The sequence below is a fragment of the Podarcis pityusensis genome, assembly GCF_964106645.2.
Source record: "Podarcis pityusensis genome assembly, chromosome: 3".
Taxonomy (NCBI): Eukaryota; Metazoa; Chordata; class Lepidosauria; order Squamata; family Lacertidae; genus Podarcis; species Podarcis pityusensis.
Genome location: NC_138026.1, coordinates 88,591,619 through 88,618,367, shown reverse-complemented (window position 1 = coordinate 88,618,367; position 26,749 = coordinate 88,591,619). Strand labels below are relative to the sequence as shown.

General features: G+C 43.0%; 1 protein-coding gene across 5 annotated transcripts in view; it reads left to right on the top strand.

Annotated features, from left to right (window-relative positions):
• Positions 1 to 26,749, top strand: part of RBKS (ribokinase) — a 64,945-nt gene that overhangs the window by 36,144 nt on the left and 2,052 nt on the right. For 3 of the 5 annotated variants that reach the window (XM_081000299.1, XM_081000297.1, XM_081000300.1), the window contains one exon: positions 5,486 to 5,674. In XM_081000299.1, coding sequence (XP_080856425.1) covers positions 5,486 to 5,674 — 189 coding nt within the window. Of the gene's footprint in view, positions 1 to 5,485; positions 5,675 to 17,613; positions 18,314 to 20,112; positions 21,120 to 26,749 lie in introns of those variants that run through there. The other 2 variants (XR_013984537.1, XM_081000298.1) reach the window with 2 other exon arrangements.

The following is a 26,749-nucleotide window of genomic DNA, read 5'->3' as shown; positions in this document are numbered from 1 at the left end:
CTGGGTGATTCCATCAGACTGCAAGAAAGAAAGAGAAGGAAAGTAGGGCTATTCTGTCGTCTTCTCCTCCATGTGTCACCTTGCAGTGCCCAGTGCTAGCAAACTACCTGAATTTTTTCCATGCCAGCAAGCCAGCCACCATTATAAGAACTGTAACTATAAGAACTGGTACTTCCCACTTCTCCTCTTTTCCCTTTTCTACTGTGTCTTTTCTTCTCCCAACCCATCCTTTCCCCCCTTTTGTGTTGTGTCCTTTAGATTGTAAGGCTGAGGGCAGGGACTGCCTTTTTAAAAAGTTGCTCTGCAACTTGATTTGGGAGCCTTTTTCATCGAAGAGCAGGGTAAACATGCTCTTCAGGGTAAACAGTTCAAGAAGGACACTGACAAACTGGAACGTGTCCAGAGGAGGGCAACCAAAATGGTCAAAGGCCTGGAAACGATGCCTTATGAGGAACGGCTAAGGGAGCTGGGCATGTTTAGCCTGGAGAAGAGGAGGTTAAGGGGTGATATGATAGCCATGTTCAAATATATAAAAGGATGTCACATAGAGGAGGGAGAAAGGTTGTTTTCTGCTGCTCCAGAGAAGCGGACACGGAGCAATGGATCCAAACTACAAGAAAGAAGATTCCACCTAAACATTAGGAAGAACTTCCTGACAGTAAGAGCTGTTCGACAGTGGAATTTGCTGCCAAGGAGTGTGGTGGAGTCTCCTTCTTTGGAGGTCTTTAAGCAGAGGCTTGACAACCATATGTCAGGAGTGCTCTGATGGTGTTTCCTGCTTGGCAGGGGGTTGGACTCGATGGCCCTTGTGGTCTCTTCCAACCCTATGATTCTATGATTCTATGATTCTATGCTTTGAATATATGCTCGTAAACAATAAACTATAGATCCAGTGCACTGCCTTGCTGAACTTACTCAGCTATATCCAACTCCACTCTTGACATTTCCAGTCTAGTTTTTGTCGTCTTGTATCATGTCTGGAAGTCCACACAGTCAGCCCGTGGCAGAGATGGGGCATGCTTGCAGGTCTGCCTGATTGAAGCTCACCTCTGTGTCCATATAGTTCTCATGCATCCACATGGTCCCAAAGATGAAAAGAACGGTGCCATCTCTCACACCAGGTTTTCTCCCATTGAGGGCCAGCATGTTGAGAGGTGAAAGATCCCACATAGCAGGGTTTATAAATAATTTAGTAAAATTATTACCTGCATTGGAACAGATGAAGCTTGACCATACAGAACACAGCAGTATAGGGTGTGTGTGTAGGGGGCAGAATAGCTGCCAATCACCATCTTGAAATATTTCTAAAGGAAAAAAGAATTCAGAGCTCATCACAATTAACACCCGTCCAACTTTTTGTGCTGACTAGCCACCTACTTCAAAGGGAAGTGGAAATTTATGCCCCATTGTCAACATGAGCTGTGAAGTTTCTGCCAGGTTCCTTAATAATTCATACTGTGTGCTTGTAATCGTCCATTTATGATTGGCTGATAACAGTTATATGATCAGACAGGAAGTTTCTGTTATTTATCTTCTCGGCAGCAGAGGCATAAAACTAGTCTGTGACTTAGCAAAGCCTTGGAAGTACCCCAAGTTGCTGCAAACCCTGCCACATGGGCTGCATCCTCCAAATAATCTGTTGGATGGAAGCACATCCACCAAACACTTGTGGATGCTTTGACAACCACAAATACTTGGTATTGTGAAACATTTTGTTCATTCCGAATTGTTGTGCTAGAATGGAGCAAAAAAACAAGGGTATAATATCAGTGGGCTATCTACCACAAAGGATATTTCACAAGCTGTGGTTTCAGATACATATTTTTCATTGCTTTAATAAACTTTTATTTGTGCAGCTTCTACTTCTTTGTATGTGGTTCGTGTGCAAAATACTGAGAATGCATCTTGCAAGATTATCAGTTCCTGATTTTTTGCTTAGCTGGTAGTTTGGTCCCCCCCCCCCCCGACTTTTCCCAGAAAGATCAAGCCTGTTGAAACTGGCTTGTTAATTCACTGTGCACCAGATGCAGCAGAGCCTAATCCCTGAGGTTTGCCCAGGAATGTGCTGGTTCTCTGTTATTTCTAATTCTTCTAATAAAAGAATTGCAGAATAAGTATATCAAATGTTGGTCCTGTGGAAGCCAAAACCCTAAGGTTGTGTGCCACTAAGTGATTTCAGACTTGAAGGGAAATCGTTGTAGGTGTTGCATTTATAATGTCCTTGGCACTTTAGAGAGTTATTCCAGGGGGAAAAACCAATCTCAGATGTGCAGGGCCAGCCATGTGTATGTTACTGAATGCATCTGTTGCATTCACATATAAGGGGTATGTGTGTGATATTATTTACACAAAAAACATGCAGAGGAGGGAAGCCCAAACCTGCCCCCTTCCCATCTCGCTTCTGTTCAGGGGTGCCAACTTGAATAAAATATGGGGGGGGGGGAGGTAAGCCCCGCCCTGCATAATCGATCACACAAACCATTTGAATGACAATGCCTATCAACTTGGGGGGGGGCAGCCCCATCAAATATTTTATTGGGAGGACCAAAGCCCCCTCGGCTTCTAGGATTTGGCTCCTATGTTTTTGTTGCTTTAAGCTCAGGGATAGGAAATATTTTTGCCTGAAGACCATATTCCTTTCAGGGAAGCCACCCCAGGGCCATTTTACAGTGGTGGGTGGAGCCAGAGACAAAGGTGGTCAGAGCAACAAATGTAAACTCAATCTTTGTATAGTAGTGTAGTCTCTACACCACCACCACCCGTAACGTGGACCTAATGGCAAGTGAAAAATCCCAACAATGGATGGGACTTTGCTGAGCAAAACTGGCTGAAGCTGGGTGGCACAGTGCTTTTTGCATTTTCCACGTTATGGAAAATGCATTGCTATTTTTGCATTTTCCGTAGTAGACTTGGAACATGCCTGGTCATGTTTCAAAAGGTGTGACAGTTTGGAGTGGGTACAATGAAATAAGGAGTCACACCTTAGAAATTCATTTCTGCAGAATGTGAGCTTGCATATCTTTACGCTGTTGAATTCTGCATTTCTGCATTTTCTGCTTAAGCACTTGGTTCTGCAGCAGCAGCATTACCTGTAGATACGGGGGGGGGGGACCTAACAGATGTTGCCAACTCCAACTCCCATCAGCCTCAGACAGCATGGCTAATGGTCAGGGATGATGGGACCTGTAGCCCAACAACATCTGGGGGTACTACATTGACTGTATATTGACTTGCAGATTAACAATATAAGTAATTTGGTCATTTCCTCATCTCTCTGTGAGTGTTTTATGCCTTTTTGCAAGATGTGGTGGTAGGAGCCAGGGGGAAGAATCTCTTTCCCTTGGTCTTATGTAGAAAGCTCTTTAAAAATATCCTCCTTGGCCTCCTGCTATTGTGTCTTCGTTTTCTTTTTTAGAGCAGCCATTAGTTATTTCCTCCAATTGTATTTTTTTTTTTTTTAAATCGTGATTTTATTGGAGGGAGGAACTTTCCAACACAGCCCAGCAGTTTTATATTTAATTTCACAATTGACACTTTGTGGTACATTTTAACTTTTGGCACGTAGCATCTGTCTTGTGTCTGTTACCTTTGCGGGAAATCGACTCCTTGCCTGCCTTGCGGTGTCCTCATTTCCCCCCTCTCCCTCTTTATCTCAGCTGCATCACAATTGTTGCAAATACAGCTGGAGGCAACTCTTTGCAGATGGCAGACGCAGCAGAAACTCCTAGAGGCATCTGTATTTGCCTAATCGGTCCGCAACTACCTTTGTATACTGTGCAGCACAGAAGGAGGGCCAGACAATAACAGTCAAGGACTGTGGGCGCTCTCTGGGATTAAAGCAATAACACAGTGTTCTCTTCTAAACTAGGTACTATCACAATCCATGCAATCAACAGGGTGTGGTGCAGATGTATTTGCATCTTGTAACCTGCCCTTCCTTCAAGGACCTCATTGTGGTATTGCCTCATTGTGGCATTGTAGCATGCGCCCCACTTTGGGGGATGGTGAGAAGGGCTAGGGCCAATGCTACAGGGTTTCATTTCTAGACCAGAATGAAACGGTGGAAATTATTAAGGAAGCAGACTTTGGCAAGGCACTAGGAGAAACTTGCTAACAGTAGACGGCATTTGATGATGGAAAAGACTGAGCAGTGGACTCTCCTTAGGAGACAGAATCATAGAGTCTTAGAGTTTGAAGGGACCCCAAGGGTCATCTAGTCCAACCCCCTGCAATGCAGGAATCTCAGCTAAAGCATCCATGACAGATGGCCATCCAACCTCTGCTTAAAGCAACTTGGACACTTCTCAGGAGTGTGACCCCAGGTTCAGCTCCCTCTTTCTCTGTGTGTGTAATAATGACAATAATAATAATAATTTATTATTTCTACCCTGCCCATCTGGCTGGGTTTCCCCAGCCACTCTGGGCGGCTTTCAACAGAACCGTAAAAACAGAATAAAACTTCACATATTAAAAACTTTCCTAAACAGGGCTGCCTTCATATGTCTTCTAAAAGTCAGATAGTTGTTTATTTCCTTGACATCTGATGGGAGGGCGTTCCACAGGGTGGGCGCCACTACCGAGACGGTCCTCTGTCTGGTTATATATTCCAAAACTTCTCTCTCTCTCTCTCTCTCTCACACACACACACACACACACACATTGGATTGGCTTATAAATGAACCAAGCCTTCCCTTCCCCCTTCCCCTCTCCCCCCCCCAAGGGAAAGCATGGTTATTTCCCAAACCAATCCAAACTCCTTCATTTCCCCCTAGGAAAGCCCTTCCAAACAACCTCCTGTGCAAAGCAACACAGACTTCCCCCCCCCATTGCTTTACATAGGGTCTACTCCCAAGGAAAATGGGGAAGGAACAAGAGGGAAGCCCCACAGTAGTTTTCTTAGAGGTGGTTCTTCAAAGCAGCTCCTTGGGTCAAGCAATGGAAAATCATTTACCTCCCTTGAACAAGGGAAGTTCATGGTGGAATCCCCGTTACGGGCACAGCACGCAGTTGGCCACTTCACACATTTTACTAGGGTGGGTTTTTTATGTGCACCTAAAAACGTTGCTTGTTTAATGTATTATTTTTTTTTAAATGTGCTTTTGAGCATGTGTCTCATGCACAAATCAGGAAACTGGGTTTGGCTGAACGCCAGAGCCCTGAATTAATTATTTGTAGAGGTTATTACAATAGATATTATGTTATTCTTCAGCCCACTACTCTGAGTCTGGTACATCAGTACGATACCTCATTTGTGGAAATAATAAATTAAGGGCTGAGTGGTTAATCTGTGCTTTCAAAGGGATTTATTGCACCTCCCACTATATTTCCTGGTACACACCATTCTCTCTCAATGCATTTAATAGTAGCAAATATTACATATTTGTTTCACATAGCTAGTAGTCTTAAAATAAATTGATGTTTTTGCTTAATCCCCGCCCCCCCCAAGCTGATGTGGGTTTTGTGTTGTTTCAACCTTTTCCCCTAGGCAGAACTTTTAACGGGAATGCCAGTTGGCAATGTTGAAGATGCTGGGCGTGTGGGACGGATCCTGCTCGAGAGAGGCTGTAAAACAGCCATTGTAACTTTGGGTCCTGAGGGCTGTGTGTTGGTCTGCGCAAAGGAACCCACCCCGAAACATATACCCACCAAGAAGGTCACCGCTGTGGACACCACGGTATGTACTTGCGATACAAAAGCCTTGCTTTGGGGGGAGGCTGCGTACACATTACCAGCTTAAAACGTGGCTATGTCATTTTTTTCTTCAATTCTGATAGAATCTGGTTGCAGGGGGCACACACCTCAAAACACAGTATTTCATAAGAAATCACAGTAAAGGTGTGGATTGTGGCTAATGTCGTGTGCACGCCAGTTCCCAAACCAGCATTGGGATGCAGTGCTGGATGCAGAGTAAACCGGAGTGTGTACACAACTAATTATTATTTGAACACTAAAAACCCAGAGTAATCAGCCACATCTTTGGGCAAGGCATAATGCATGCCAGCAAACTATCCCATTCCATCCCATTGCACAGTGCATGTCAGTTCACCCAAGGTTTATAGGCTGGCGTTCCATAGACGGGACAGACCAGCATGTACTGATGAAATCATTGTATTCCTCCTTCACCCTCCTGTCTATTCCGTATTGCGGCAAACAGTGTGCGCGGCGACTCTGTTGCTACTTGTGGAAGATGGCGACATAATCCCTCAGCGCCATCACCTCGAAACACCCCTGCTCTTTCTGTGGTGGGAGAAAGGAGACGCCCAGCCATTCTCTCCTCAGACTCCCCAAAATTGAATGACTGGCTCTGTCCACACATGCCTGAGCTGTTTGTGCTGGCAAAAGCCTTTTGCTTTGTAGAGCTTAAGTAATATCAGGTGCTCAAATTCCACAGGGCATAGTTAAAAGGCAGAAGCGGCATGCCGTGCCAAATTAATTTTGTCGCGATTTGTAAGGTCAATGACCTGCATCTTTCATAAAGCCTGAGGTTGGGGTCCCCCCCCCTTCATTCCTTTCCTGTTTATGATCAAGCACTGACTGAACACTCCTTCAGTGGAATGTTAGGATTATTAGCTCAGCAGCAGCAGCAGCAGCAACAGCCATCAAGAAAGGCAATAGTTAAGGTTCCGATAGCAATATTATCTCACCCACATTTTTACAAGAGCTGGGACATTTTGTACTCGCAGTTCTGTCTGATGCAAATCCAGAGTAGTTTTGGTGAGAGCACTGTATGTACTAGCTATACATTTTAACTGCCTGATGTCATGAAATGTAACATGTGTTCTCCTGCTGCAACCGTGACATTTCCCCCCCTTTTGTTAAAAGGCAAAACATAGTTCTGCTATGTACCTAAAACCAGAATAGCCGGTTCAATTCAGGGGAAGGCAAAGGAAACGGATCTGTGCTCGTGCTGACTGCCTGTGCGCAGTGCCGTGGTGGCTGCCTCAAGACCCTCTTTGCATCTCTCCCCCCCCCCCCCAAAATAGCAGACCAGAATTCTGAATACAAGCAGTTGCGATCCAAAGGAGCAGGCAAGCATATTGATCTTGAATGTTCCCGAGGTTTCCTGCCCCCTCCCAAGCCATAAATAGCAGGCCGGGAGTCTGTGCAGAAATGGACCATGATCCAAACAGCCGTATTTCCATGCTTCGTGTGTGCAGCCTAATTCTTCCTCCTCCAGAGCAACTGCTGCCATAAGCTTCTGGAGTTTCCCCACTGAGTTTGTCACTGGCACCCATGCCTTCTAGTGCTGTAATCAGGGTGGATAAAAATCAATGATTTTTTAAAAATGAATTTTTTAAAATTAAAATTGGATTTTTTTATTTAAATCGGATTTTGTTTATTTAAATCGGATTTTTAAAATAAAATGCCTTTGGAGGAAAAGTCTTTCCAAATATAGTTTTCTATTTAAGTTACATTATAGTCCAAAGGCTATTCATCAGGAAATAAGGATTTGTTTTAAGTTTTTCATGTGTGCTAAAACTCAGTCTAAGTTTTTTAAAACAACAACAACAACAACACCGTTTAACCACATCAGTTAACAAACATGGATACATATGCTATAATGTTACTGTTTTAGTTAAATAAATTGTTTAAATTGTTATTAAGGAAATGATTAAAGTACAGCAGAAAAGTTGTCCAAATATAAACAGTTAGCTTATTAAACCCCACAATAATTTCGTAATTATCTGTCTATGTATTTCTAATAGTATAACCAAATCAGTAATTTTTGATATAACTGTAAAAACTACTCTGAACGTTTATTATTCCAAAAATGAAACCTTCCTCTGGTTGTAAATATTAAGATTATACCAGTAAGAATGACTCTTTCTGTAAAAAAATATATTTAAATCAAGTCTTACTGACTAGTGATTTAAATCAAATCCACCCTGACTGTAATGGTACAAGCGAAAGTGTGAACAAGCCCCAAGTGAGTGAGTGACCCACTGTCATGGCTGAGTGAGGATTCAAACTCTGATCTCCTGCATCCTAATTCAACACACTAACCACTGCACGGCAATGACTCTCCATCACTCTGTCGCAGAGAACATCCACCTCCTCTCACCGATCCACTGGGTACAGGCAGGATGATGCCAACCTTGGACCTGGGCTACTGCTACTTTAGTGCTCAGACAAAAACCCTTTTGTCACTGTTTGCCGGGAAGGACCTTAGTCTTTTCACAGTAGATGAGAGTAACAAAGAAACATTTGTCAACTTCCTTACTCAGAGAAGCACAGGCTTATTGGCAGAACTGCTGCCTGTTGAAATTTCGTGGTATTTGCTAAGCTCAGGCAAGTGCTCAGTTTCCAAGAAGATAGGCTGAAAAGCCTAATCTCTGCACTTGCTTTTTCTTCACACTTCCCAGGCCAATCCTGGCACTTAATATCAGCTTCTGAGACTGAGCTGTGGTTCAGACTGAGTTCAGTTGTTGGTTTAATATAAAAGTGCTGATGTTTGATTTTGTGAATGAAAGCTTCTATTATTTCGCTGAGCAATACATCGGTTTATGACTTGGCTGTTTTCAAGTCAGCTTCCCTTTGTTCTTATAAAGTGATATTTCATTTAAACACCCCAGTCCATGCAGAATTGTCTCTTCATGGTTAGGTGAAGGGTTTTCTCAGACAGGTTTTTACTGGAAGTAAAAAATTCTTTCCTGTAGCACCTTAAAGACCAACTAAGTTAGTTCTTGGTATAAGCTTTCGTGTGCATGCACACTTCTTCAGATACACTGAAACAGAAGTTACCAGATCCTTCTATATATTGAGAAGGTGGGGAGGGGTATTACTTAGAAGGGTGGTGGGAATCGGAGATTGGCAGATAGCTGAGATGAGCCTGTTGACGACTCTTAACGACTGTAATAGGTCTTACAGGAAAAGGCAAGGGGTGAGAAGGTGAGAAATGGCTTAGTCATGTATAATGAGATAAGAATCCGATGTCTCTGTTCAGACCAGGTTTCTCTATTGTTTTAAGTTTGGTAATGAGTTGTAATTCAGCAGCTTCTCTTTCCAGTCTATTTCTGAAATTCAGAAATTTCAGTGAAATGCTTTAGTGAAGCAATTGTACGTACTTAATAATTGTTGATTACTGGTGCATTATTGGCACCTCAAGGTTTGGCTAACAAGGTTGTATTTGTCACATAATTTATTGCTCCTTACAGTGAAAACCATTAAAATAGTTTCACAAATATTATTATTATTATGCCAATTTTTAAATTTGATTTTCAATATAAACCCAATTACACAAATTAGTTCCAAATTAAAGCAGTTTTGTCAAGAGGCTTTGCGTGCACCGTTCTTGATGGGTCTTTATAATCTAATATTACTATGTTTCATATTCTTATTTACTTCTATTATATTACCTTTTCAAAATCATCACATAATTAACAGCTGCACTCTTAACGATTTCTATTTGTGTTATTATATTATTTAACTTCCCTCCAAAAAAGGCTTCAACCAAGGAACCATAGCTTTTTCCTTTTCATCCTGCGTGTGCCACATCCAAAAGTCGGTTGTTAGTCTCTTGGCCTTATGTGTCTCTCTGATGTTTTCCTTTATCCTGTAGCATTTGGGGCTATCTCCTTATTCCCACTGTTGTATTATTCCAGCTTGGTTGGGGCGGAGCTGCAACTTCAAGGTTAAGCCCTCTTCCTTCTCCTGCTCAGCTCTTTCCCATAATACTCAAGCAGTTCCAAATCGACAACAGCAGATCCCTCCTTCCCACTGGCACCAAATCGACAAGTTCCAGAGATTTGCCATTTCTTCTTCCAGAAGGGAAGACAGCGCCATTCCTCTTCCAGCACCCAAAAACCCCTCACGCCACTTTCCTTTTGCCACTACCATAGCATTTTGCTTTAAAGAAGGGAAAAAAGGTTATATCTCAACATCTCCACGATCTCTTTCAGACTTTTTTTAGGGGTGGGGGGCGTAGGCGCTAATTCCCAGCAACATCCTTCCAAACAAAACAACCAGACTCTCCCTCCCTTGACTCCTTTCAAGCCGCAAGCAGCTTTACATCATATTTTAAATCCCAGTGTTACAACGTACATCAAACCATCCTTGCTTGTATATCTTAAAATTCAATATTAGGGGAGGGTTGCCAAATCATAAATGTAAAAATTCCCATAAAACGTAGCAGAGAGCCCCCCTCTCCTCCATCCGCCTCCAGCTCAAGATAGAATCTTCTCCCAATTTCAAACCTCAGTTCCATGCAGCTGATTGTTCGCAGTTATAATGTCCATCTCCTCCGGTGTGTGCCTAATGCCAATTAAAATCCAATTATAAGGAGAGCCTCCACGTCCAATGGTGATTTGGGGGGGGGGGGTTTCACATCAGGTGAAGTGTGTAGCACCCAGTGCCTCCACCCGTCCCCACTCTGATCCGTGTGGGGGCGAGCCATTGAGGCGACCGTGGGTCGCCAGTACCTCCCGTACCCGAGAGGTTTATAGGGGATAGTTTAATCCCATCTATCCCCTTTTTTCAGCCTGTGCCTCTCACCGATGTTGAGAGAGCCTCGCCATGGTGCGGAACAGGAACTGGAAGCCAGTTTCACAAATATTATAAATCAGATTCCCCAGAGAAACATTGTGTTGGTATCTTTTGGGCTTCAAAAAGCTTTCAAAATCAGGTCTTGCCTTATCGTGGTGTATATGAATAATACAACTTATAATAATAATAATAATAATAATAATAATAATAATAATAGACATAAATAATAAAATTATTGTTGTTATTATTATTACAGTGGTACCTCGGGTTAAGAACTTAATTCAAAATGAAGGTCCGTTCTTAACCTGAAACTGTTCTTAACCTGAGGTTCCACTTTAGCTAATGGGGCCTCCCACTTATGCCGCCACCACGCGGTTTCTGTTCTCATCCTGAAGCAAAGTTCTTAACCCGAGGTACTATTTCTGGGTTAGCGGAGTATGTAACCTGAAGCGTCTGTAACCCGAGGTACCACTGTATTATATTTCTTCAGCACATATAAGAAGAGCCTGCCTGGACTAAGGGCCCATCTAGTACAGAATATTGGGTTAGATCCACACTGGCCCACCTGCCAATGGAAGGGATACTAGAGGAAGGATGTCGGGTGCCATACATGTAAAAGCTTGCACCCATTCATCAGCAATCCTGTGCACACTAACTAGGGAGTAAGTCCTACTGAAATCAAGGAGACTTCCGAGTAAACACGCATATGATTAGTAGTCATAATTTTAGTAGTCACAATTTAAATCACAGATAAGAAAATTCCACTGGGAATTGATGTGTTCAAAACTTGCCATCCATTTCCTTCCACCAACTCATACACTGTTTTTTCTCTTATTTTAAACAGCAAAAACACAGGGGTGTATTTAAGTAAGCTGAGGAGATAATGGTTTTCTTAAGATAAAACCACCCCCTTTTCACCTGTTTTGTTACACCAGAATGTTGCAACAAGCAGAAATGTCTCCTGTCTAATTGCCTTCCGTCTGAAGTTTTGTGGTTGTCTGTAATAGGTCATGATGCCAGAATCCTGAAATGTCACTCACACAATATGTGTGAAACTTCCCTCTGCCACCTTTCATTTTGTAACAAGATGCAAGGGGAGCTCTTCGTTACAGTAAGATTGATATACTGTACATTTCACCATATTAACAGCCGACTGTAGTGGTGGTTTCTCAGGGACAGGGATATGGGCCTCCCATTAGTTTGAGTAGGGTGTGGGGAAACTTTGGCCCTCCTTGCTTGCTGTGCTGATGTGAGTGGTAGTTCAACAACATCTGGAGGACCAGAGGTTCTCCACACCTGAGTGAGTGTGATGGCCCCTGGTGGGAGATATTGGGGGTCAGGAGATGCTGGAGGGCAAAGTTACAGATGGGTAGCCGTGTTGGTCTGCCATAGTCGAAATAAAAAAATTCCTTCCTGTAGCACCTTAAAGACCAACTAAGTTAGTTCTTGGTATAAGCTTGGTGTATCTGAAGAAGTGTGCATGCACACGAAAGCTTATACCAGAGTGTATCTGAAGAAGTGTGCATGCACACGAAAGCTTATACCATGTGTATCTGAAGAAGTGTGCATGCACACGAAAGCTTATACCAAGAACTAACTTAGTTGGTCTTTAAGGTGCTACAGGAAGGAATTTTTTTATTTGGAGGGCAAAGGTTCATGTGCCACCTGTCCTGCGTCCCATGACCTAGCCTGGTGTCCTCAGATAAAGTGGAGAATGTTGTCCCATCAGCTTCAGTTCACAAGTCTTAGTGGCTTCTATATGCAGATAGCAGGACGGGGGGTGGGGGGGTATTTTGTCTGCCTCAGGCAGCAGAATATATTGTGCCAGGTGTAGGTTTCTCACATTCTCCATAAAGTGCTTTTATGGGAAGGTGGTCAGTTGCAAAAATAGTGTTTTCTGTTGTGGCGTCTGGAAAAAGCAAGTATCTTCCAGGCCGAGGTGGGGGACTCATAATGAATCCCTTCAGACTTCTCTTTATTGTTTATTATGCATTCATGTGTATTTGTGCTTGTGGTGTTATTGGGGCAGTTATACGTAATCCTGCTTTTGATATTGTTTACACCCGCTGAAGTTTTGGAGCAGACATACCGCTTCATTTTCTGTGGGTGCATGATTCACAGCTCCCCACCGAAATCCTTTAAATACCCATACCACAAATGTTCTGCAAGGTGGTGGGGCAGGTTGTTTGGTTGTCCCTCTTTTGATGCACTACGGTTCAAGGGTGCCCCTCCAGATAATGGGGTGATATTGGAGATCCATTGCAGAACAGCTGGTAAAGCAGAATGGTGTGTGGGCAGCATAGAATAAATCCGCCACTAATAGCATTACATTAATGACCTTGAAGCAAATATGCCTGCAAAAAGCCCCACCAGTCTGGAGGGGCCCAGCAAGGCCTCCACACACCTCCATTCACTGCCGCCACTGGTACGGTGCATTCAAACATGGAAATACCGTGTTAGTTTTCCTCCTAGCATTTCTGTCCCGTTTTCACATTGCAGTACCTGTTGTGTTATGGAATTGTGGCTTTTTGACTGATATACCAGCATATTGCTCTAAATTTCATTCATACCAGTGGGCGTGGTGGTGAGACACAACAATGAATGTCATCCATTGGACAGTATCACTATTCCCCCACCCTTTCCACATGTGTGTGCTTCTGTTCCCCCATGAAAAGAGCAGGAAAGAATGCTAGGGTACTGCCCCAAATTCTGTCACTTTACTCCTGTAATTTTCTGGGTTAAGGGGGCTACAAATAATAATAATAATAATAATAATAATAATAATAATAATAATAATAATAATAATTTATTTATACCCCGCCCATCTGGCTGGGCTTCCCCGGCCACTCTGGGCGGCTTCCAAAAGAATATTAAAATACTATAATACATCAAACATTAAAAGCTTCCCGAAACAGGGCTGCCTTCAGATGTCTTCTAAAAGCCTGGTAGTTGTTGTTCTCTTTGACATCTGGTGGGAGGGTGTTCCACAGGGAAGGCGCCACTACCAAGAAGGCCCTCTGCCTGGTTCCCTGTAACTTGGCTTCTCGCAGTGAGGGAACCGCCAGAAGGCCCTCAGTGCTGGACCTCAGTGTCCGGGTAGAACGATGGGGGTGGAGACGCTCCTTCAGATATACTGGACCAAGGCCGTTTAGGGCTTTAAAGGTCAGCACCAACACTTTGAATTGTGCTCGGAAACGTACTGGGAGCCAATGTAGGATTTTATCTGGAATCAAAATACATGGAAATGAGCGCTGAGCATGCGTTCCATTCCGTTAGTTTTCCAGAAGTTTTCCAGAAATTCTGGATGAGAACCAAGCCAGGAAATTGCAATGGCTACTGAAATAAAATGGAAGCATACGCAAATAAACCCTGAACGAGAGTCTTTTTTAAAAAAACAAAACAGCAACCTTTCTTTGTTTCCCAACTTTGTGGCCTAACGGCTATGACTCAGGGGGTTATAAATACTGAACTTAATCCAGTGACTAATTGCTCAAAATTCTGTGCATCAGCAGAAGTGGAACCTGTGGTTGGTTCTAATACTATCAAATGCCTTTGCTATTCAACAATATCCCTCGGAGCTTGCTATCTAGCATGCAGTTTGCCCAAAGAACAGTGATTTTTGTTTCAGTTATCCTCCTGACAATGGGGAAGAAAACAGCTGCTAGTAAATGAAGCAGTTGGCAGACAGAGTGTCTGAGGGAGACTTCTGCAGTTCACCAAAGGAGGGTGGTTAACCTTTCTCCTACCATAGCTGTTTGCACTATAGTGAAAAAATGGCCTTGACCACAGTGTGAGAAGCCTGTTAGCTGTGGCAGCTGTTAGCAGTAGGCGAGCAACTGGGCTCTAATTGTGGTTAATTGCACGCACCAGCATGGTGAGGTGGAGAGTATTATTGTAAAAAATTACGCCCCAGATAGTGATAGTATAATAGCTCCCTTTATTTATCATGCAGCCAAAATAACCCTGTGACTTAGCCTTCTGCTTTCTCGCCTACAAATATGCAATCCAATGAATTTTTTGTAATACAAAGAGCCTTACAGAATAAATTAACCCACCAGCTGCTCCAATCAGCAGCTATTAAATTTTATTTAACACTGCATCTATTATTTTCTAAAGTTCAGGCTGGCCACGAACATCGCATGACTCAAAATCATCCCCTCTGACTTGACTCACTTTATAGCAGACCAAGGTCCCTTAGATCATCCCAGCTTCTGATCCTGATACAGACCCCTCAGGGCCTTTCCGGATGATCTTTTCTTTCCACACAATAAACATGCACTTGTTGCTCATGGGTTTCAGGGGATCCGGATGTATTTCCTTCAGGAAGTGCTTCTGTTGCCAAGGGCATTTGCATCTGTCGCTAGGAAAGTGACCTTCTAGATAGCGCATTATTTGCAGTGGGATGTACAGTGGAAAGTGGCGTGTTGGGTATCGTGGCTACTACTGCAGCAGGGCCTTTTTCCACAGAAGGGGCGGGGATGGAGAACCTGTGGCCCTCCAGGAATTGCCGGACATCAACTCCCATCAGGATGGACAGTGCTTAGGGATGATGATGATGATTATACCCAGCCCATCTGGCTGAGTTTCCCCCGCCACTCTGGGCGGCTCCCAACAGAATATTAAAAACATGATAAAACATCAAACATTAAAAACTTCCTTAAGCAGGGAGTTGTGGTTCAATACCTTCTGGAAGGTCTCAGGTTCATCATCTCTGCCATCTAGCCTCAAATCTACAGTTACTTGAGATTGTGCTAAAAGAAAAAAATAAATCGGCAATGGATGCAGACTTCCCAGCCAGCTATCAGGTCCATTTCCAGCCTTCCATTTTTTAGGGAACATTTTTTAGTAAGTGATTGCCCTCCCGTTCCAGACACAACTGGATATAATCAGTCTCCTGGACTCCTGCCATTGTTCCATCACAACCTTTCAGAGCAACTGAGAGTGCTTGCTTGACTGTAGCATCTGTTTGCCAAGTCTGAGCAGCAAAGAGAAGCTTACTCAGTGAATGCTCCATGATTGTTCCTCATCCAATCAGTTCAACAAATAGCTTTCCTGCTACATAGCAAGGCTACCGGTCCCTCACTTTCCATTATATGGGAACTGGACCTGGTGCCATATTGATGTTGCATTGGGGCTAACACAAGTATAGCTTTTAGTATAGAATCTTAAAGGCCAGAGGGATTAGTCAGGCTCTGCGCATGCAGATGGTTCTTAACAGGACGAGAGATGCTGGAGTCAATATGTTTTGCAGGTATTCCTGTGGACGAGGAGCCAAATGTGAAGGAGAATGAGTAATTGTCACATGCATTTGCAGTGTTGTGTAGGAGCTCCTTGTCATGCACTAGGGCTGTTCTGGGCATCATTCCAGAAGAAAGCGGGGGACTTTCTCTTCTTCTATTTGCTAACAGACCTGTATTGTGCATCTGAGCATTTTCAAAGTCCCTTGCAAACCTTGGGGCATCTGACTACCCTTTGAGATCAGAAGGCATCATTATCCCTAATTTGCAAAGAGGATAAATGAAGCATCGGGAGGTGCACAGATTTTTCAAAGATCATCTCGACATAATGAAGCAACGGATGCGTTGCCAAAGGTTGCTCTTTGATTCACTGCCACGCAGCCAGATACTAAGCCTTGTAATACTGGATCCCAAGGGCCTGCCCTGACTAGTACAAGACAGCACCATATGATTAAAAAAAGGCATTTTCCCCACTTAGTATAAATGGCTTTTTGATCAATGAATGGAAATGTAATTTAAGCAAATTGAGCAAATGTAAACAAGGGTTTGTACGGTGCTGCTTGCAATCTTAACATATGTAGCGGGAGAGCTGGAAGACCACCCAGGTCATGGTCTGGTCTTATTTCTAAGCCACCCAGCTCCCTAATTAAATCCCTTTCTATTTCTCGTTTTAAGGGGGAGAGGGCCTGCAAGCCTTTCATAGTCTCCTTCCAGATGGGAACGAAACATTTAATGGAGATCCAGCTGTTGGAGGGATGGGAATTGTGAACAATGCCATAAAATCAAGACATTGATGAAAATCAATATCTCGTCATGCCCTCCCTCTGAGTTTAAAGAGAGCCTTGTAGCTCAAACACAAGGCAGCCCTAGGCCTTAATTTGACCAGGGCTCGGCCGCAGAACATTGCATTCACTGCCAGGGCTATCCTGGGGTGTGTGTGATATAATAAAAAAAGAATGCCTATGGGGATGTGCAGAGGGCCTGCCCCTCATTACTGAGTCACTGGAACCAGGCACTGTATATGTAGAACAAGGGAGAAGAGCTGTCACGGCAAAAGGTGGAACTTCTCATAGCTTCAGGCGCTTCTCTTTAGACATGTTAAACACAGGACATGTCTAATGGCTCAGAGCTCTACTTCTGCTTTTCATCAGTCAGGTGAGACCATGCAGCTTCTGCACTGATACCTAGCTGCTATGATGAAGCCTAATAAACTGAAACTAAATCCTGGTAAGATGGAGGTGCTGTGGCATAGTTGCTCTCAGGTCCAGGAATCAAGGGAACAGGCTCCTTTTAGTGGAGCTGGGTTCTCCCTGAAAGAGCAGGTGCATATTCTGAGAGTGTCCTTTGATACCACCTCGTCACTGGAGACACAGGTGCCTTCCATGGCAAGAGTGCCATTGCCCAGCTCCAGTTAGCTCACCAGCTACAACAGTTTCTGAACCAGGATGGCTTGGCCACCATAATCCATGCTCTTGATAACCTCCTGTTTGGATTGCTGCAATACACTCTACATAGGGATGCCCTTGAAGATGACTTGTAACTTGGGCAAAATGTGGTGGCCTTCCTTTTGAGTGGAGCCACCAACCAGAACCACATTACAACGATTCTCAAAGGAGGCCCAGCTTAAGATTCCACTCCAGAAACTGCGCACACAAAGCATAGGTGGGCTTTGTCTGTAGTTGCACCCTAAGCCTGCAGTGCCCTTGCCCTTGAAATTTAGATGGCTCCCACACTGCTGGCACTCTGACTTGGCTATTTCTTAACCCCCTTTTGAAAATTTGTTTGTTTGTTTGTTTGTTTGTTTTATTAATGCAGTACTCACCTCAAGATCTTTGTATACGGGGAAAGATAAAAACTGGCAAAATAAATAATGACCATCTATCTCTTTCCACAGAAATGTATACCAGGGAACTGGGCTTTTTTCCATTGCATGTTCTGCAGTGCACATGGAGTGATAAGCAGACCTATAGCTGTTCATCTTTCGGGGGGAGGATGTTGGTGCTCCTTAGCAGTGGAAGAATCCCAGGGGCCTAGAGATCAAGTGCGGACCATCTGAATTTGGAATATTTGTTTGAATTTCCATTGCACCAAACCTTTTGGTCCACCAGAGTGAAACATCACCTCACCTGTGCAGTCAAAAGTATAATAATAAATTAAACAGCTGGAAATTTCCTGCCCTCTGGTTGCCTTGCTCTTCCTGGTGGTAAAGCCAGGCCCAGTTTTAGGCTGGTATCCGCAAATTGGGCAATGATAAATATTTGTACTGCCTTCTAGTTCATACACTGCTTCCAGCATGATGCATACCACCACAAATCTTCCGAAAGTGACAAACAGGATAGCAGCCTTTATTTTTATAATCTACTCCAAACTACTCCAAGCTGGTGCCCTCCTATCAGCCCCAGCCTAGCAGAAGTTGGGGTTGCCCAATTAAATTGATTAGCTTTAGACTCAGGACAGGCAAAAGAACGTTCTTCTTCATACAGTTCATGATTTGTGTATGAAATACACTAGCACAAGATGTTTTGATGACCATGGACTTCTTTAGACCAGTCTTGAATATGTCTGATAAACAGCTATCACTGGCAACCCAGCCAAATGGGAGGCATATAAATAATAAAATTCTTCTTCTTCACCTATGAGAGTAGGGTTACTATTTAGAGTCTGTGTCCCTCTGAGTACCAGTTGCTGAGACAAAATGATGCTTGATCCTTGGTCTGATTCCCCATAAGTGTACTTACGTTCTTAATGATCAAATCAGCAAGTCAGAGGAAAAGAGGATTCACTATGAGATGACACATCCATAGTTTTCTGAAAGACCTGACTCAGAATCAAAGCGATCATAGCAGGAAGGCATGAACAATTCACACAAACACACATGCGCACACACCCCATTTCTTAGCAAATATTTCACAAAGATTCTTCAGTACTTGGATAATAGAGGGTAACTTCTTCTGTGGATCACAGTACAAATTAATGGAAATGAATACTGAGGTTCTTCTCTCCCCCCCCCCCCCCGGAAAAAGACAGTGCAGAGTTCCTGAACATCAGTTGTTATTATTATTATTATTATAAAAAATTATTCAGCACTGGGCAAATCAACTACCCAACTGGAAACAGAATAATTGACTTCTTGAAGTACTGAGTGCTCAGTTCCAACAACAAGGCTAAAGGTTGGGAGTTTGCACAGCATCAGGCCTTTAGTTCTTATCTGTCTAATGAAGCAGGTATCTTCTGTCCAACAATTATAACAGGTTATCCCATGGTCAGTAGGCCTGTGCCACATGCAGATGAGAACAAGATCACTGTGCCAGAAATGTCAGCTGGCAAGTTTGGTAAATTACAACCAGGTGAATCAACTAAGGACCATGCACACACTTGCATTGAACAGCAAGTAAAGCCTTCGTGAATGTCCCATAAAATGTGCTGCAAGACAAGAGTTGCACTAACTATTTAGAAATCAGAGATGTATGGTAGTCTGGATCCTCAAAACCAGTTGACACTTCCAAAAAATGTATGCTTTATCGCTGTGCCTGTTCCCAAGTCTGTTAAAAAATGAGACCTTTCCTATATTCCGGGTGATTGATGGGCCTCGAGAATGCAAAGTGTTACAGGGATTACAAGAATTATCAGGCTACAGAACTCTTTTTAGGTCAGTGTACAGAAGGGAGGGGAGAGATTGCCCAGGATTGATAGTTGCCTATCTCTTTAGTTCTTTCGCAAGGTACACCACAAGCTAGATAACTCTCCAGATCCCTGTTCTGCTTTGATCTTGAATGGCTTTGTGGAGTAGGATGTTTTCAAGACACTCTATCTGGGCTCATCTCTCAGGAATGCATGGGGTTAACAGTCAGCACCATTTAATCGTTTGCAAATAACCCATCAGGAAATCTGTCAGGAAGTGGGTACAAATTCCTGAGGATTGATGCAAAGTGTTGCACTAGCATACTTTCCTAGCAACAGTCCATGGTCTGGTTGTGTCTGACTGATATACATGCCCTCCACAGATATGAAGGTCACTGTAGTAGCTGCCTAACTGTGGAGTTCTAACAGAAATCCAAATACTTGACTATACTTGAACCAATCTGAAGTCAATAAAATATATAACATTGTGAGCTCTTGAAAGATTGATAGATCTCCAGCAACCTGTAGGTAGGGGAAAAAACATGAAAAGTAAAACTATGTCTGTTGTGCTTGGGGCTGATGGGATTTGTAGTCCAAAGCATCTATCTGTGGTGCATTTGGAACAGATCACACCAAGCTTGTAAGCAGTCACATGGATCAATATCAATTGGCAGAAAGTTATTCTCAGTTGTTTTATTGAAGATTCAGTGCAGTTTGACGTTGGCATGACCATGAATCACTTGAAGTAAAGATATGCATGTCATATTTGCAGATGCTAGAAAATTGGATGGAATGACAGGTACTGCAGAGATTCAAAAATAATCATAATAAACTCTGTGCGTAGTAAAACAGAATTTTGCTATCACAAATATAAGGATATCAATGACCAAAAAGCAAAAAAGAAGAGGTTAAAGGAACTGAAGAAAAGAATGAGAGAACAGCAAGGAACAAAAAGAGGGAGAAGAGCTGTTGGCCGAGGCCATTGAAAGAAAAATTGAGAAGCGGATTGTCAGAATTGAAACAGACCAGATGTATGTTTTACCTTCTACTGTTGAGGAATGAAACAAGTTGAAACATAATTTATGGACACTTTCCTTGGGTCCTTTGGCTATGAAACTACACAAGCCTATACTGGGAATGCTTTAAAAGTAAGGAACTAAGTGGTGAAAGAGCACAAGGACATACAGCTACAGGAGACCAACAAAACATGGTGGTGTTCTGGATTTAATCTCCATTCCACCATCCTATGTCAGCCTTCCCAAAATATCTATTTTTTCGTTATTCAGGGAAACCTGCCACTGGAAATATTGAACAGTGCAAACTCTGATCTAAAGTTGTTTGTGCTACTAAAAAAAACCCCCAGCACCCATGTAGTCAAAATACTGTATGTGCGATAAAATACATAATGAGAATAAATAATGCAAAGTTAGACAAGATGCAAACTTTTGCATGATATCTTCTGATATTTGGGGATGGGAGCAGCTCTGCAGGGCACTGGAGCCCCATCAGAAACCAGCTTCAGCCACGCTTCTGGGTTCAAAGGTTTTAGGCCAGGGTAGGTCACCTCAGGACTGGGTGTCAAATGTGGTCTACCAGGCCTCTCAGCCTGATCCTCAGAATTCTCCTCAGGCCACAGCCCTCACAGGCCCTACTTTGCACCCAATTGTTTTTGCCTGACTAGAATTACACCCTTGGACCCCGATGTTGCCTCCTGCTTGTCTGTATGGAAGATAAAGAGGGGTGTGTGGTTGTGTGTAGAAACTAGTCTACTGCACAAAGGTAAATTTTACATTTGTTGCTCTGCCTGCTCTTGCCTCTGAACCCCACTGCCACTGGCAAGTGACCCTTGGAAGGTGAACATCATGGGGGAAGTGCCCCCATTCCTGTTTTAGTCATTGCCCCACACACTTTCAACCATTTCTCCAGAGCCAAAAAGTCTAGAAGTGTACATTATAAAAATAAAAATAAAAGTGTGCTTCTGAGGAAGCTAAATTATGTGCCTGTACTGCTCTTCTCTGGAAAAACTGCAGTTAGCAGTGTTTCGCATTGATCTGACTTCCAGATCTGATACCCAGACTACACTTTACATGCAAGTGCTTAACTGCCATTACAAACACACACATTTTTATTTGTTGGGGGAGAGACACTGGAACTAATTGTATCTCTCTCTTGCACTTCCATCAAAGCCAACTTTTTCCGCCTTTAACCATGAACGCACATGGACGCAGAAAGGATAGAACAGTACCATTTAAAGTAAATTTCCTTTCTTTTTTTCTGCTGCATTTTCCACTGAGTGCAGTGGCTCTGGTCTTGTCCACGACTTTATTACATCACTCTGTTAAAGCTGTCATTTCCCCTTGATGTCTTTAAATATATTTCATTCCTTTCAGCATTTGCTATCATTTTAAATGCAATTAGTGCGACAAAGCAGAAAAAGTACCTAAATCGACAATTGGGGTCACCAGAGCAGAATTTGACTTGCACATTGATTTCACACTTCTGGATTCTAGTTCCATATTCTTTTTTAAATGACTGATGAATATTATTAGAGATTTGCACAATGACTCTTCCCTAAGAGGAAATAACTCTGAAAAAGAGGTTGGCAGAGGTTGCCACTGCTGGCTTGAGTGTTGTTGAGGGAACGTGTAGCATACCCTTATCTTTGCAGTCCAAAGTGTCCTTTTGGCAAAGTGTTTTATTTTGTACAATGAAGAATATCCTTTTATTTTTAAAGTGGACTGGCTGGCAAGTTCTTCACAGAGGGGAAGTAAGGCTGTCCCATAAGACTATTTCCAGTTATAATGCACTTGTCCTTAAAGAGCTTCTTAGACTGTTATATAAAGCCATCATGGCTTCATGAGCCACTGACTAACCTGTTATATTTGCAGTGTATACTTGTTTGAGTTCACTCAGCTTTGTCCCTCACAAGTCTATTCCGCCTAACATTTCAGAATTCTGAAACCTAAAAGGCTGTGTGCCGATTAGACAGTGGAAGCCAAAGATCACCTTACCTCACCTTCAAGGGGAAGTAAGAAGAGACTGCTGGATCCGCCCACTGGCCCATCTAGTCCAGCATCCCTTTCTCCCAGTGGCTAACCAGATGCCCATGAGAAACCCACAAGCAGGATTGAGCAGAAGAGCATTCTCCTCTCCTGTGTTTTCCAGCCACTGCTATTCAGGAGCGCTGCTGCCTCCAACCATGAAGGCAGAGCAGGACCATCATAGCTAGTAGCAATCAAGAGCCCTCTCTCCCATGGATTTGTCTAATCCTCTTTTAAAGGTTTGTGGCTGTCACCGTTTTCTGTTGGAGCAAGTTCCATATGTGCTGCGTGAATAAGTATTTTCCTTTAATGAAAGGAGGGCCATAGCTCAGTGGTAGAGCATCTGTTTTGCGTGCAGAAGGGTCCCAGGTTCAATCACCAGCATCTTCAAATAGGGCTGGGAGAGATCCGTCTCTGTAACTGTGGAGAGCCACTGGCAGCCAGTGTAGCCGGCAATAGTGGGAAGATAGGCAAACTAATATCAGTGTACTGGAAGAACCAAAGGTCACCAGTGTTGAAGCAATGATTCTTCAACATCAACTTCGTTGGACTGGTCATATTGTGTGGGTGCCTGATTATCGTCTTCCAAAGCAACTACTCTATTCCGCACTTAAAAATGGAAAGCGTAATGCTGGTGGTCAACAAAAGAGATTTAAAGACTGTCTCAAAGCAAATTTTAAAAAATGTAGTATAAACACCAACAATTGGGAAACACTTGCCTTGTTAGCGCTCCAATTGGAGAACAGCCTTTACCGAAGGTGTCATGGGCTTTGAAGACACTCGAACTCAGGAAGCAAGGGAGAAATGTGCTAATAGGAAGGCACGTTTGGCAAATCCACACCGTGATTAGCTCCCGCCCGGTAACCAATGTCCCCAATGTGGATGATCCAGAATTCGCCTCCACAGTCACTTATGGACTCATTGTTAAAACTGTGTTTATGGAAGACAATCTTACTAGGCTACGAGTGATCACCAAAGAAGAAGAAGGGAGATAGATGGACCAAAAGTCTGACTCTGTATAAGGCTGACCAACATTTTGTGCCAGTATTGATTCAAGGCCATTAGGAAAGACATCACCTCTCCAGAGTAACTGAGAAAGAAGGTGGGATTTTATTTTATTTTATTTATTTTATTTAAAACATATTTGCTGTCTCTTTCCTCCAAAGAGCTCAAAATGGCTAGCAACAAAGATAAAACATCCCTTACAAGTTGATGCTAAAGCTGCAGCAGGAAATAAAATACAGCTACTATTGCCAAATAAGAGCAGGAAAATAAAAAGCACCCCCACCCACCCCCTTAACATGGGAGAGAGATTGTCTCTGTATACGAAGGATCCATTCTTAGCTGCAGTGACTAAATAAGCTTTTGCTAGGGATTGTCCTTTATGATTTCGTCTACGCCTTTAAAAAAAATAAAAATTGCAGCTGAGCAAGTGGCCACCAGCAAATCTTGTGGGAAATGCATTCCATAATTTTGTGGTTTCCAAAAATTCCCTTTCGTCAGTCTTGAACCTGCTGCCAAGGAATCTTGACGTGAAAATCTAGCTGTTCTTTTGAGACAGAGAATAATATCTCTCTGTACACATATTCCACATCTTTATAACTCCACTTTCATTTTAAAAGCACAGGCACATTGGACTTTCCCCGCAGGGAAATGTCAGGGTGCCTATCTGCACCCCGCGACTCCAAGCAGAATTCTCAGGGAATTCCAGAAATGGTGAGGGAAATAGGTGTCTCCCAACAATTCTCAACACACTTCACAAACTACATTTCCCAGGATCCTTTGGGGAAAGCCGTGGCTGTTCAAAGTGGTATGATACAGTGCAGATGGGGCCTTGGTCATGCTTAGAACAGAACCATTGGACTCAGTGGGATTTGTTGTTGCAAGGCTGCAGAATGTTTTTCACCCCAAGGGCCACATTTGCTTCTGGGCAATCTTCCTATACACCCACCCATCTCTAACCTCCATCCAAGTAAGCAAGAAGCATTATTAGACTGCGAGGACACTTTCCAAAACACAGGCAAAAACACTCATGGCTTGAAGCAGGGTTGATGAGAAGGTGCAGCCTGGAGAGAGCCCCAAAGGCTACCCAGAGGCCTGTTAGGGCTGCATTTTGCCCCTGGGTCTGAGGTTCCCCACTCCTGTGTTAGTGGAATGTGGATCAAGTTTTCGTGGAGGGTTAACTAAAACAGTGGCTCCCGCTGTCCAAATTTGCTTGGCGTGGTGACCCATCATTCTATTATCACATGAATTTTGGACTTTTAGTCTTCAGCAGCTGTCAGTTTAATGCATCTTAAATGTAAGTTTGCCTATTTATAACCATTACCCAAGGCATCCGAATTTACTTAACGCCTCTATTAACGTAGAATTCGTTGAACTATTTATAGTACTTAGAAAGTTATTAACAGTTTTTAATGGGAATGTAAGAATACCAGTCTTCTGATTGCAAGATATTGCTTCCTAAGTTATAAAAATCTGGTCCAAAAAATATGGTTACACAAGTGGTGTTAAATATAACAGACTGAATATTTAAAATAGTTTTTCCACAATAAAGCCAATTTGGGCAAGTATTAGTGGGATGGCTGAGCTTGCTTTTTGACAATGTGTAGGGTTTGATGGTTGTCAGGCATAACCTCAGATCATTATTGATACATAGCCTTTTATTTCATCTTCATAGTAGTCTCTGCAGAAAAACCTGCTTCTCAAAAATCTGTACCACTAAATGAAAGCACAAGCATTTCTTAAGCCACAAGCTCAGGCTACTCAATAGTAACTAAGTTGTGTGTGTGTGTGTAAAATGAAGCCAGAAAACCTCACTTCCAAAAAAAATTGTCTTTGAAGGTCAAATCACATGGCTATTCGATAAATTGTTCCTTTTGAACAGGTAAAAACAACTTTGTGGCATCAGCTGCAAATGGGTTTTCCACCCACTCAAACATCTCTGTTTCTTCAGCAGAAAAGTTGTGGACAAATTCTGACTAAGCAGTTCCCAAGTGTTAACACAAGCGTTTCCTACATTTGGTTACAAGTGTCAACACAGCATTATAATATGACGACAAATCAAAAAGTTCTAAGAGGTATTGTCATGCAAGTTGAGGATTAAAAGCAAGAGTTGTTTAGGGTTTATTTATGAAGCCTGCCTGCCATCTACTTGCACAGGCTTTGAGACCCATAGGCTGAGAACTAAAAGATCGCCTCCTTCCCCTTCTCTGGTTATAAGGGTGGAGGGTGCCTTGGTAGTTCCACCACCCTCAGACACAAGGATGGTGGTGGCCCAGCAGAGTGCATTCATTGAAGGGATCCAAAGGGTCATCTAGTCCAACCCCTGCAATGGAGGAATTTCAACTAAAGCATCCATGGCAGATGGCCATCCAACCTGTTTAAAAACCTCCAAGGAAGTAGAGCCCACCACCTTCCAAGGTAGTCCATTCTACTATCGAACAGCTCTTAGCATCAGAAAGTTCTTCCTGATGTTTAGTCAGAATCTCCTTTCTTGTAACTTGAAGCCATTGGTTTGGGTCCTACCCTCCAGAGCAGGAGAAAACAAGCTTATTCCATCTTCCACATTACAGTCCTTTTAGACATTCGAAGAAGGCTATCATATCTCCTCTTCCTCTCCTCTTTTCCAGGCTAAACATACCCAACTACCTCAACCCTTTCTCATAAGGCTTGGTTTCCAGCCCCTTTCTCATCTTGGTCACACATTCTAGCTGGTCAATATTCTTCTTAAATTGTGTCACCCCAAAATGGACACAGTATTCCAGGTGTGGTCTGACCAAGGCAGAATAGATTACTACTATTACTTCCCTTGATCTGGACACTATATTTCTGTTGATGCAATCTGGATTAGCATTAGCATTAGCTTTTCTTTTCTTTCTTTTTTGCTGCCGCATCAATGAGTGCTAGTAGGGACAGGAGGCAGCCAGCACAGGGCTTACATTTCCAGCTGTATAAACTGAAGGAAGCAGAAGTGCATCAAACAGCCTTTTAGAACCCACAGCTGTACAGAAGCACAGCTGGATTTAAGAATTAAAGAACTACACATGGAAAGCAGAATGAAGGCACTTCTGCTACAAACTTGGTGGGTGGGTAGGCACGTATTAATACATTGGGCTGCAGAGCTTTAAAGACTAAGGATGACTCCTAGAAAGTAACCAGGGGAATGTGGGTTGTACAAGTTTGGAGTCTGAAATACGTTTGTATTTGTATTGCTTCCCCTTAAAACACCTTGAAGACTAATCTTGTACAGATGCCACTAATGTGAGAGGTTTGCTAATCTTTTCACCAAGCCACCATTTCATATTTGTCCCTGCTACTCACATTATATCTTGCAGATTTGTACTGCCATTTGGAGAATGTTCAATGAAT